The 13,619-nt window shown below is 38.6% G+C and overlaps 1 protein-coding gene across 2 annotated transcripts in view; it reads right to left on the bottom strand.

Moving 5' to 3' along the window:
* CSE1L (chromosome segregation 1 like) overlaps positions 1-13,619 on the bottom strand; it is a 46,868-nt gene that overhangs the window by 15,811 nt on the left and 17,438 nt on the right. For both annotated transcript variants that reach the window (XM_077873505.1, XM_077873504.1), the window contains 8 exons: positions 13,101-13,243; positions 9,270-9,371; positions 9,046-9,191; positions 7,681-7,771; positions 5,895-6,002; positions 3,800-3,892; positions 921-1,088; positions 681-810 (listed from right to left, as the gene is read on the bottom strand). In XM_077873505.1, the coding sequence (XP_077729631.1) occupies positions 681-810; positions 921-1,088; positions 3,800-3,892; positions 5,895-6,002; positions 7,681-7,771; positions 9,046-9,191; positions 9,270-9,371; positions 13,101-13,243 (981 nt within the window). The remainder of the gene's footprint in view (positions 1-680; positions 811-920; positions 1,089-3,799; positions 3,893-5,894; positions 6,003-7,680; positions 7,772-9,045; positions 9,192-9,269; positions 9,372-13,100; positions 13,244-13,619) is intronic.

Here is a 13,619-nt window from a genome sequence, read left to right as displayed (position 1 = left end):
TTAATCAGAAACTAAGTGGGCTTCAGGTCTGCATTTAAAGGCTATTAATCACTTCCACGCTCAACTGTGAAAACAGCTATTTGCCTTGTTGAAACACTAAATAAAACAAAATCAAATTCCTTCCTAAGCTGAGATCCTGGATGGTTTACTTTCTTCTCAATAGGAACTTTTTTAGTTTTTTTCAATATTTCTGTGAAAGACTCTCTACATTATAAAACAAAGCTCATCACAGCAATGCTCACAAACGTTTTTTACACCACACTCTTTTTTCCCTTCTCTTGGTCTTAAAAATAGACAATAAGCAACTTATAGGAGTTTTAATTAGCAATAAAAAATTAGACAAACATATTATAAGAAAGCAACAGGGAGCAAACTTAACAATAATTTCATACTAACATATTTTTCCCCCCAATATATGTTTTAAAAAAAACCAAGCTTGGGCAGCCCGGGTGGCTCAGCAGTTTAGTACCGCCTTCAGCCCAGGGCCTGTTCCTGGAGACCTGGGACTGAGTTCCACATCGGGCTCCCTGCATGGAGCCTGCTTCTCCTTCTGCCTGTGTCTCTGCCTCTCTGTGTGTCTCTCATGAATAAATAAATAAAATCTTAAAAAAAAACAAAAACAAAAACAACCAAGCCTTCAATCTCCTGAAAAGGTTTTATTTAGACTTGGCCATAATTACCTCTAAATTCCATGTTAGGCACAATAACCTTCTCACAGATACTTGTCAGAGTGTTCTGGTCCTCAAACAGATTCTTATAGTGAGGTCTCTCACAAACTGAAGCCAGAAACTGAATTGCATTACTTACTAACTGGAATAAAACACAAAAATAGGCATATTTTTATTAAGGGTAAAATAGAATCAATTATTTCACGGGGGAGTAAGGAAGGAATGTCTTACTTGTCTCTACCATCATCTTACCAAGTCATATTTAACCTCTTGACCAGTTGTAACTAGTAAATTCCAGATGGCTGTGACAAAACGAGGCAGGTACAGTTGAAATTCTTCATCATACTTCTGTGCATAGAGTGCAGCATTATCACAAATCTGGGATTTTAAGAGCTCCAATAAGCCTGCTTCCTCTTCATCCTCACGTAAGAAAAAAAACAGAAAACTCAAATATAAAACTTTAACATTACCATAAATACAGAGAATAGCTGTAATTCCTGGAACTAAAAATTTAACCTAGTATTGTAACCTACATCTGTGCCACTGTCAATGTATTCAATCTTTCGAATAAATAACAAATGAAATCACAGAGAGGAGCTCTTAAAGTTTTTTTTGTTTTTTTTTCTCTTAAAGTTTTCAAGTTAAATAGTCCTTTCTTCTGGTTGAATTATGAAATATTTACATATTCAATTGAAAGTAATATATTCCTAGAGAAACCTGAATGATAAAGGCCATATATCACACTTTCCTTTGCAACATGGTCAGCTATATGGTCTTGCTATTCCCCCCCAAAAGGTTCTCATTTTAAATATATTAAGATAAAGTAATATTACTATACGATTCTCACCAACAATATTCTGGTTATAAAATATTGAACAATCTAATTTAGGGGTCAAACTTGTGGTCTGCAAGCCTGCTACCTATTTTTTTAAGTAACGTTTTATTAAAACAGAGCCATACTCATTCCTTTTTTACATTTATACACTTTGCAGTATTGCCTAAGGCTGCTTTCATTCAACTACAACGGCAGAGCTGACTTAGCTGGAATAGAGACTGTAGAGCCCACAAAACCAGAAATATTTACCACCTAAACATTTAGAGGAAAAGTTTTCCAACCTCAATCTAAACCATGGGAGTTGGGCAGCCCCGGTGGTGCAGCGGTTTAGCGCTGCCTGCAGCCCAGGGTGTGATCCTGGAAGTTGTGGGATCGAGTCCCACTTCGGGCTTCTTGCATGGAGCCTGCTTCTTCCTCTGCCTGTGTCTCTCTCAGGAATAAATAAACAAAATCTTTAAAAAAAAAATAAAAATAAAAAATAAAAAATAACCATGGGAGTCATTTATATAATGATTTCTACTGGGATCCCTGGGTGGCACAGCAGTTTAGCGCCTGCCTTTGGCCCAGGGCGCGATCTTGGAGACCCGGGATCGAATCCCACATCGGGCTCCCGGTGCATGGAGCCTGCTTCTCCCTCTGCCTATGTCTCTGCCTCTCTCTCTCTCTCTGTGTGTGTGTGTGACTATCATAAATAAATAAAAATTTTAAAAAATTATTTCTACTGTAACGGTAATCCATAAACACATTTTGAGCTGTACTATGTGTCAAAGAACTCAAATTTAAAAGAGTAATAGATGGCTGGCTCCTCGAGGCATAAATGTAAGGGATGCTATACAGGGAGAGAACGTAAAGTTGTATGCACCCAGTTAAATGGGCAAACAGCTCCGTGTAGGAATCCCAGGTGAAAAATTTCCTTTAGATGTTAAATGTGAAGACAAGCTCTGTTTTCTGAGGGCGTCATTTTTTTCCTACTGGCCTGAAAGAATTATTACATGGGAGCCATATCTTTTTTTGTTGTTGTTGCTTTTTAGTGAGTAAATCTCCCAGAGATTTGCTGTACACACACAGAAATGATTCTCTCTGCACCCTACCCCCAAAACTGATTTGAATCACCTATTCCTATTGAAACTGAAGCTTACTATTTTGCTTTGAATGGTTTTTGTTTCTTATAAAAGATAGATCATAAACCTATTAATAAACAAGCAAATGATAACACAAAGTGCTATGTTGAAAAGTACATATTGTTACAAAACCCAGACCAGAAACTTTAACACATTACAAACCTTCATAATATCCCCACGTTCCCATGCTGCACTGACTTTTGTAAAAGAGGCTATTGTTACAAAGGTTTAAGTTTTCTTAATATCTTCAATGATAGCTTTCTATTTCATAAAATGTTCACAGTGTGAATGTTCTGAGGCTTTACTTTTCATCATGTAATGAAATAGCCTTCTCTATAAATTGTGAATTTACCCATGCCAGACCCACAATAAGAATTAATTCTGTGTGCTAAAAATAACAAATATAGGACATTCCCACATAATCAAATATTACTTGTATTCATACATTCTACCTATTAACAGCGCAAGAATAAAAAAAAATTTTAGGAACTAAAATTTAAATGTTCAGTAGTACATACAACTCTTGATCTCTGGGTCCCGAGTTTGAGCTCCATGTTGGGCATAGAGTTTACTTAAAAAATAAATAAATAGGGCAGCCCAGATGGCTCAGCAGTTTAGCGCTGCCTTCAGCCCAGGGCCTGATCCTGGAGACCCAGGATAGAGTCCCATGTCAGGCTCCCTGCATGGAGCCTGCTTCTCCCTCTGCCTGTGTCTCGGCCTGTGTGTGTGTCATGAATAAATAAATAAAGTCTTTTAAAAAAACAAAAAGCAGTGGGTCATTTTGGGCAGCCATGGTAGCTCCGTGGTTTAGCGCCACCTTCAGTCCAGGGCCTGATCCTGGAGACCAGGGATCGAATCCCCCATCAGGCTCCCTGCATGGAGCCTGCTTCTCCCTCTGCCTGTGTCTCTGCCAATCTCTCTCTCTCTGTGTTTCTCATGAATAAATAAATAAAATCTTAAAAAATAATAAATAAATAAATAAATAAATAAATAAATAAATAAATAAATAAAGTGCATGTTCTCAAATAACTATTTCATTTTCTGAAGTCTATATTCTAAGGTTTTCAGAGGGTACTCTTAACTTTACGCTTTTAAAAACAGATATAATCAAAATCTAATATACTTCAAATAATTCGTAAAAAATTGCTACTTGTGAAACATTTTTAAATACTTACATCAGTTTGTAGAAGCTTATTATCTAATGTCAAGAGGGTATGAAAATTGTTCATCCAAGTTTCCATATTATCTTCAAAAAATTCAGGGAGGTCCTAAAGAATAAACATTGACTTGAAACTTCTGATTAAAATCAGTGTTATTTTAGTAAGTTGTGCCCCCATCCCAATAGTCTCAAGTCCATACTCTTCAGCCTGAGCTACGCCTTAACTATTTAGGTAAGAATTCTCTATTCCAGCTGTGTCTGGCGCTGAATAAACCATTGTGTCTTTGGTTTATACACTTTCAACTACAAGTGATGCCACCCATTTCCTGTTCCAATCTAAATTCACTTTTTCTTTCAAGGTCCAGCTAAGACTATATGAAGCCCTTCCTTACAAAAACTCAAGTGCTTACAAGTACCTTCCTTTTCCTTTCTGAACTATAACATTTACTGTAAGATGATCATCAATTCAAACTTATGGTCTTATAAAGCTACTGGTTTCCCGTGATGGAATCCTGCCTTTTTAATGAGGGATATGTCCCCCAAGGGTAAAGATTATGCCTACTTTCTTTGGTTTCTTGGACTATGCCTAGTAAATTATTAAGAGCCTCATTTTACCTGATTTCTAGGAAGTAGAATTCAAATGAAAGTGTAAACAAAAACAGTGGTATCCTTTAAGTAAAAATTTCTCAAACTGGTATCCAGCTGACCACTGATACCAATTTGGCCTGTTCATCTCCTATTTTATCTATTTCTATTGGAGGATACTCTTCCTACTACTGTGAATGCTGTCATGTTATGAAGCAGAAGTCCAGGTAGTTGGGCCCGGCTACGGGCAATGAAAGACCAGACTGTGCATCTCAGTAATTTGCACCATTAAGACCTCTCCTCATTCCCAAAGCCCTGAATCTTAAAGTAATGTTTCAAGAACAAAAAGAATGCCACTATCTCAGTAGCAAGACAGCGACAAGGCATTTTCTACTAGAAGTGTATGGCTGTTTCCTCTGAAATGCCACTGGTTCTTATACCTTCCAAAACCTGGTTCTTCAGCATTCTGTCTCCCATGCCTCCAACAAAAGCCTTTTTGTATAAGTTAGCCAGAGATCTCTAACCAAAACACAACTCTCAGGCAGCCCCAGTGGCTCAGCAGTCTGGTGCCGTCTTCAGCCCAGGGTGTAATCCTGGAGATCCAGGATTGAGTCCCACATCGGGCTCCCTGCATGGAACCTGCTTCTCCCTCTGCCTTTTCTCTCTGTGTCTCTCGTGAATAAATAAAATCTTAAAAAAAAACAACAACAACACTGTTCTCTCGGTGTTAATACCCACTTAAATGAACAAAAGAGAAAGGTCTGGGATCCCTGGGTGGTGCAGCGGTTTGGCACCTGCCTTTGGCCCAGGGCGCAATCCTGGAGACCTGGGATCGAATCCCACATCAGGCTCCCAGTACATGGAGCCTGCTTCTCCCTCTGCCTATGTCTCTGCCTCTCGCTCTGTGTGTGTGTGTGTGTGACTATCATAAATAAATAAAAATTAAAAACAAAATTCAAAAGAGAAAGGTCTGACACTAGGATCTCTCAGTGTCTTCAATAATATAGTGTACAGGGGCAGCCCGGGTGGCTCAGCAGTTGAGCGCCGCCTTCAGCCCAGGACGTGATCCTGGAGACCCAGGATCGAGTCCCATGTCAGGCTCCCTGCAGGGAGCCTGCTTCTACCTCTGCCTGCGTCTCTGCCTCTCTCTCTCTCTCTCTCCCCCCTTCTTGTGTATTCTCATGAATAAATAGATAAAATCTTTAAAAACTAATTAATATAGTGTACGGGGTGACTCTCCAATTCAGTAATTTAGGAAGCAGAGTCCTCTAAGTTATCAGACTTTAAGAAATTGCTACCTTTCCCCATGAAATATTCTAGACATATCTCCAGGAACAACTATAAAGTAGAACATTACTTGTAGACCAAAAATGTGGGGGTGGGGTGAGGAAACAGATAAAAACGAATTTCTTCTCAAAAACTAATTTCTTTCAGAAAAATCAATGCTGGCAAAGAAGTCTTTATTAATTGAAAACCTGTATATCTGACATCAAAGAATCAAAAGCAAGGAATATAACAAAACTTACCTGAAAGTTTAAACTGTAGAACAATTTTGAGATAAGGATCAGGGAAGAAAAAAGGATCCTCAGGGCAGAGGCGTCATTTGCATGGGTACTGCAGAGTTCAATGGTGGCCTTGGAAAGGAATTTAGGGACATGGTTTTAGTATACTGTAAACTTTAGTGAAATCGGCTGGGACTACTTATATCCTCTCCAAAATCTTACTTTTATTTAAGAGATTCTGAAAAATATGTCACAACAGTATATATTTTTTATTTATCCATTAATAGTACTACTAATAGTCCAATGTTAGTATCTGGACTAGATTCTTTTACTCTTTGTGTGTATAAGTATGTTACAAAACTGTCTTTACATGCTCTGATTAATTCCCCTGGCATCTAAGTTGTTTCCAATCATCTGTCATTCTAACTGCAATAAACAGGCTTATCTATAAAACTATGCACTTCTAATTTTCACACTGTGAGTTTCTACAAGTGTATTACAAAAGCAGATCGGCATGCTATGAGCACTGAATTTGCAAACCAGATAGACCTAGATATAATCCAGACTCTGCTGCTCATAAATTACTTTAAGCAAGTTATCTTACTGAGCCCCAATTTCCTCATGTATAATCTGAAAATAATGTGTGCCTCAAAAAATGAGCATGAAGAAATACACATGAAAAGGTCCAGTACTTTGTGCACTATGTAAAAAGACATTTAACTAATGTACTTCCTATATCCTAAAATTAAGAAATAGGAATATTAAGGTTTACTTAATGAAATGTCAAACTCCAGACAGTACCATTTTTTTTTTCCAGACAGTACCATTTAAAATCTAATGGACAGGATACCATAGTGTTCATTTCATTGCACTCTGGGTAACACTTTTAACATCAGTAAAAAACATTAAAAATCTTTACTAACCCAATAGGTGGAAAATATTGATTACATTTTGTCCAATTTTATTTTGGAAAAAATGTACCATCAGTAAGATATCTTAACCATGAAAAATCTTGTGCATACTCTACAGCTTATAAAGTTGTGAATATCACACAATTTTCCTTTTTGAAAATAGGAAATGAGCAGCTTTTCCAGAGTTAGCAAAACTAGGTTTGAAGCTTGGCTCCCTTCTTTTATTAGATATGTGATATTCAACCTTCCTTATCTGGAAAAAAGAGGTTAAGAATCTCTCTCTTTGGGACACCTGTGTGGCTCAGCGGTTGAGCCCCACATTGGGTGCAGAGATCACTTAAAAAAAAAAACTTCCAAAAAAGAATGGGGGATAGGGAGGTGGCACCTGGCTGGTTCTGTCAGTGGAGCATATGACTCTTAATCTCAGGGTTATAAATTCAAACCCTATGGATGGTAGAGATTAAGCTTAAAAAAAAAAGAAAACAACAACTATTTCTTTCAATCTTATAGAATTCTCACAGAGATGAAGAACAATGTTTAGAAAAGTAGCCTACGCACTACAAGAGGATGTACAAATATATAATTAAACTACATAGTCAAATCAAAATGGGGAGTGAAATATTATATTATAATGCCTGGGATTTGCTTCCTAAACACTGCTACAAAATGAGGGGAAGGGAAGAAGTCAGTAATACCATTAAACTTATGTAATAGATACATAGGGGTTCACTAGATCATCTTGTCTATTTTTTGTGTAGCTTTGGAATTTTTCAAAAGCAACATTGCTTCTAAATATTACCTATCAAATAGACTTTCAAAGCATTCTCTTAAAATTTATACAAATAATTAAGCATTTAAAATACAAACTTAAAAATATCACCAAGGTATTATTCCATTACCTTAAATAGATTAGTCAAAGGCAAAGCAAAGGCATCCAGAACAAGTTTAATTTCAGTCCACAACTCGTTTGACTTAAATTCATGGCGATACCTAAAAAATTAGGGTAAAATAGGTAAATTTACAAGCCTCTGTTTACTAACTTTAGGTTTTCAAGGAAAGGTAAGAGAAAACCCATGGCTAGACAGCATCCTGAAATTTAAAGGGAATTCTTCGTTTTCTTTTTAAAGCAATCAAGCAATTTATTAAGACTAGTTACTTCACAGATAATAGGGCTGCATGAAATAAACATCCCACTTAAACATAATGTACTGAGAAGCTTATCTCCTACTCTAAAATTACCAAATTCAGGGATTCCTGGGTGGCTCAGCAGTTTAGCACCAGCCTTCGGCCTAAGGCATGATCCTGACATCCCGGGATCGAGTCCCACATCAGGCTCCCTGCATGGAGCCTGCTTCTCCCTCTGCCTGTGTCTCTGCCTCTCTCTCTCTCTCTCTCTCTCTCTGTGTCTCTCATGAATAAATAAAATATTTTTTAAAAGATAAATAAAAATAAAATAAAATTACCAAATTCAAAGAAAAGACAGTAGTCACAAAAATACAACTGTTTATATAAGCAAAAGCATTTGAAAAAAAGAATTTTGGGGTTCCTGGGTGGCTCAGTTGGTTAAGCATCTGCCTTTAACTCAGGTCATGACCCTAGAGTCCTAGGATGGAGCCCCAAGGTGGGGGGTGGGAGGGTGTTCCTGAGCGGGATGTCTGCTTCTGCTTCTCCTTCTCCCTCTGCCCCTCTCTGCTTGTGTTCTAATAAATAAAATCTTAAAAAAAAAAAAAGAAGAAAAGAAAAGAAAAAAGTATTTTAACAATATGAATTTATCAGGATACATGGCAGGCTTGGTCTATGGAACATGTGCCACTTGGATCTTAGGGTCATAAATGAAACCCCAGGTTGGGTGTAGAGATTACTTAAAAATAAAATCTCTAAGGGGCACCTGGGTGGCTCAGTTAGTTAAGCATCTGACTCTTGATTTTGGCTCAGGTCAAGGTCTCAGGACCATGAGATGGAGCCAGTGTCAGACTCCCCACTCAGCTGGGAGTCAGCTTGAGATCCTCTCTTCTGGCTCCTTCTGCCCCTCCCCCAAACATGCACGCTCTAAATGAAATCTTTAAAAAAATAAAGTTGAGGCGCCTAGGTGACTCAATGGCTGAGCATCTACCTTTGGCTCAGGTCATTACCCAGGGTCCTGGGTTCAACTTCCACAGCAGGATCCCTACAGGTAGCCTCCTTCTCCCTATGCCTATGTCTCTGCCTCTGTGCCGCTCATGAATTAATAGATTAAAAAAAAAAAAGTACAGATTTATTGATACCTTTTAAATAAAGAATGTGCTGTACGAAGGACTCCATTAATAACATGGAAATCTCCACTCTGAAACCGATTCACCATTTCTGTCAACAAGTCAGGCCATTTCTGAGGGAAATCTTCTCTGCCAATAATGCTAATAGCATCACTTAACTGGGGGGAGGAAAAAGATTAATTACATGGAAGTTCCACAAATAAGCCTCCTCCTTCAACAGTAGAGCCTTCCATTACCTGCTTCTGAATTTGCTCTGGGCTGCTAAGCATCAAGTGCACTATGTTGGCTTTAATGGCTACTCGGTCAGCTTCACAAATTTTGTTTGGTTCGTCTTCAACCTAAAAGCAAAACATGAAGAGCAAATAACAAAGTCCGTATCCATGACACATGGGTTTATAGAAAAAAGAGAACCATTTTCTTTTCTATTTTTTTTTAAGATTTTATTTTTTTTTTTAATTTTTTTTTTTATTTATTTATGATAGTCACAAAGAGAGAGAGAGACAGAGAGGCAGAGATATAGGCAGAGGGAGAAGCAGGCCCCATGCACCGGGAGCCTGATGTGGGATTCGATCCCGGGTCTCCAGGATCGCGCCCTGGGCTAAAGGCAGGCGCTAAACCGCTGTGCCACCCAGGGATCCCTTTTTTAAGATTTTATTTATTTATTCATGAGAGACACAGAGAGAAAGAGAGAGAGAGAGAGAGAGAGAGAGAGAGAGGCAGAGACACAGGCAGAGGGAGAAGCAGGCTCCATGAAGAGAGGCTGATGCGGGACTTGATCCCAAGTCTCCAGGACCATGCCCTGGGCCGAAGGCGGCACTAAACCACTGAGCCACCCAGGCTGCCCCTTTTCTGGTTTTCTAAGAAAAACATAGAAGAAGGCAGCTCCTTCCCTCTATTTGAATGGGCCACAGATTCCTTAATAATCTAATGAAAGCATAAACCCTTCTGCGGAAAAATATACATTCCCTGATGACAATTAAGAACCTCAGTTCTATGATGGCTCAGCAGCTGAGTATCTGCCTTTGACTCAGGGTGTGATGTGGATGGGTCCTCGGATCAAGTTCCACATTGGGTTCCCCAAAGGGAGGCTACTTCTCCCTCTGCCTATGTCTCTACTGCTATCTGTCCCACATAAATGGATAAATAAAAATCTTTAACAATAGTAATAATAAAAAACCTCACTTCTAAAGGCAAATTTATCAGAACACGTGGTGAAAATATTTACAGATCCATGCTGCCTAGCCCACATTCAGATGCTTCAATCTGATTCTCACCCTAGGTCAGAGGTCTTTTCAATGAAAACTTCTTGACTATTACCAATTTAAATGAATCCAGGACTACATCACTCAAAGAGGTCCTGGAAATCACACTAGTTTTACAAATCAAGACAGAGGAAGAGGGCTAGCATGTCTGCAAGTAGAGCAATGGATATTTTCAACATTCTATAATTTACCAGTTGTTTCTTCACTACATGAGTTAACACTTGACTACACAAGCTTAAAAACAGTATTTATGGGACTCAGTGGTTGAGTGTCTGCCTTTGGCTCAGGCTGTGATCCCGGGGTTCTGGGATTGAGTCTCGCATCAGGCTCCCTGCAGAGAGCCTGCTTCTCCCTCTGCCTATGTCTCTGCCTGTGTGTCTCTCATAAATAAAAAAACAAAACAAACAAAAAACAGTATTTACTGCTTCTTAAACTCTTTCACAAAATGAAGACAAAATTCTAAATAAATATTTAAGCAGACTCAAAGTTGACATTTTAGAAAAACTAACCATTTTGTCAATCTTAATGCTTTCTAAATTTCATTATTACTATCACTTCAGAAAAATTCTTTTTTTTTTTTTCTTTATCTTAAACCAGGGTTTCTTCAACCTCAGCATTATTGGCATTCTGGGCCAGATATATCTTTGTTATGAGAATGGTTTTGTACACTGCAGGATGATCAGCTGCATCCCTGGTTTCTACCCACTAGTTAGCAGTAACACTCCCTGCCCCCAACCCACCTCCAGCTGTGACAATCAAAATGGCTCCAAAAATCTCTGCAGTCAAAATTACCCCCCAGTGAGAACCACTGTCCTAGAGTAAGGAAAAATACTTTAATTTCTTAATTTTATACCAGTCATTAAACTTGCAGTACAATGGAATTCATCTTAATATTAGATTATATTTCTATATCTCTTATCAAAAACTCCAAATCCTAATTATTTTGGATTCTACAGAATTTTTATTTATTTATTTTTTTAAATGAGTCACAGATCTAAATTTTTATTTATTTATGATAGTCACACAGAGAGAGAGAGAGGCAGAGACATAGGCAGAGGGAGAAGCAGGCTCCATGCACCGGGAGCCCGACGTGGGATTCGATCCCGGGTCTCCAGGATCGCGCCCTGGGCCAAAGGCAGGCGCCAAACCGCTGCGCCACCCAGGGATCCCATGATTCTACAGAATTTTTATATGTGGTTTTTCTACTGTGTTTTAATTTTTTTCCCCATCCACAAAAGAAATTGCTTCAATTATTCAGTAGAGGGATCCCTGGGTGACGCAGCGGTTTAGTGCCTGCCTTTCGCCAGGGCGTGATCCTGGAGACCTGGGATCGAATCCCACGTCGGGCTCCCGGTGCATGGAGCCTGCTTCTCCCTCTGCCTGTGTCTCTGCCTCTCTCTCTCTGTGTGTGACTATCATAAATAAATTAAAATTAAAAAAAATTTTATTCAGTAGAACTGTGTCTTTCCACACAATGCCTCTTCAGTTGACAATGAACTAACATTTAGATTCAACCATAATGGAGGTCAAAAACCAAGCATCACACTCAAGCAATCTGAGTTAGGAAGTTCGAGCAGTCTGTATGAACTCAAATGAAACAAGAACTTTGGGAAAGCATCTTTATTAATTTTTGTCAAGTCTTTCAGAATTTCTATGTCATCTGTGAACAAAGATAGTTTTAGGTCTTCCTTCATGTCTGTATACCTTTTTGTTTTTAAAAAAGACTTTATTTATTTATTCATGAGAGACACAGAGAGAGGCAGAGACATAGATAGAGGGAGAAGCAGGCTCCCTGCAAGGAGCCTGACATGGGAGGATGTAGGACTTGATCCTGGGATGGGGATCACGCCTGGAGCCAAGGCAGATAGATGCTCAACCGCTGAACCACCCAGGCATCCCAGTCTGTATACCTTTTACTTCCTCTTATTCCATCAGCAAGGACTTCCTATACAATGCTGAGAAAGAGTGATGGAGGGGACATTCTTGCTTTGTACCTGATCTTAGTGGAAAAGCTTCAGGTTTCTCACCATTAAGCAGGATATTAGCTAGGTTTTTGAAAATAGTCTTTATTAAGCCAAGAAAGTTCTCTCCCGGGACACCTGGGTGGCTCAGCGGTTGAGCATCTATCTGCCTTTGGCTCAGGGCATGATCCCAGAGTTCTGGGATCAAGTCCCACATTGGGCTGCCTGCAGGGAACCCGCTTCTCCCTCTTGCCTGGGTCTCTGCCATTCTCTCTCTCTCATATGAATAAACAAATAAATCTTTTTGGAAAAAAAAAAAAAGTTCTCTCCTATTTCCAGTTTACTGAGTTTTACCATGGATGGATGCAGGATCTTGTTAAATGCCTTTTCTCCCTCTAATATGATCATGTGATTTTTCTTTTGTCAGTTTATTAATAGGATTACATTAACTGATTATTGAATGTTAAACCAGCCCTGCATCCCTGGGATAAATCCCACTTCATCATGGTAATTCTTTTTATATGTTTTTGGATCTCATCTACTGATATTTTGAGGAGGGTTCTATTTAATTTTATCTTTAGGGACACCTAGGTGGCTTAGCGGATGGGCGTCTGCCTCTGGCCCAGACTGTGATCCTAGAGACCTAGGATTGAATCTCCCATCAGGCTCTCTGCATACAGACTGCTTCTCTCTCTATGTCTCTTCCTCTCTGTCTCTCATGAATAAATAAGTATTTTTTTTAAATTTATCTTTAATCTGTGCCTGAATCTTTTCAGGAGCATTGCATATATAAATATTATAAACGTACAGGTTACTATAGACCATATGTTCACAAAATACTTACAATTCTCCAGTTTCTCTTAATATAGTTCTTGAATGTTACTGAGGCACACACTTTGATAACATTATCCTGGGACTTTTCCAGCAATGTTAAAAGCAATAGTGGGTAATTCTGATTTCCTTCTACTGATTCAAGAAACTTCTCAGCTGTAAGAGAATTTCCATGTTAGAGAATTTGTTATTATAACCAAATCTTTCTATTTTATATATAAATGAGCTATGTAGATCTGTGATTAAAAGCACCAAAAAATTGAAAGATTAGGATATTTTCCCTTAAGGAACCTATCATGGGTCTACTGGCCCTTACTTTTCTTATCTGTTAAATGGGACTATAAATGAAACCAGAAAAGCTGTATGGGTAAAGAATAGTTGTTAATATATTGGTTGTTTATCCTTATGATCACATGACTGGGAGCTGTGGCTTGCTGCTGCTGCCCAGCATCATGAGACAGCATTGTACTAGCTTATCACTAGCCCAGGAAAAAGATCAAAACTCAAAATTCGAAGTATGGTTTCTACTGAA

Source organism: Canis aureus, chromosome 26 (assembly GCF_053574225.1).
Source record: "Canis aureus isolate CA01 chromosome 26, VMU_Caureus_v.1.0, whole genome shotgun sequence".
NCBI classification, from domain to species: Eukaryota; Metazoa; Chordata; class Mammalia; order Carnivora; family Canidae; genus Canis; species Canis aureus.
The sequence above is the reverse complement of the archived record's forward strand: the minus strand, read 5'-3'. Positions and strand labels throughout refer to the sequence as shown.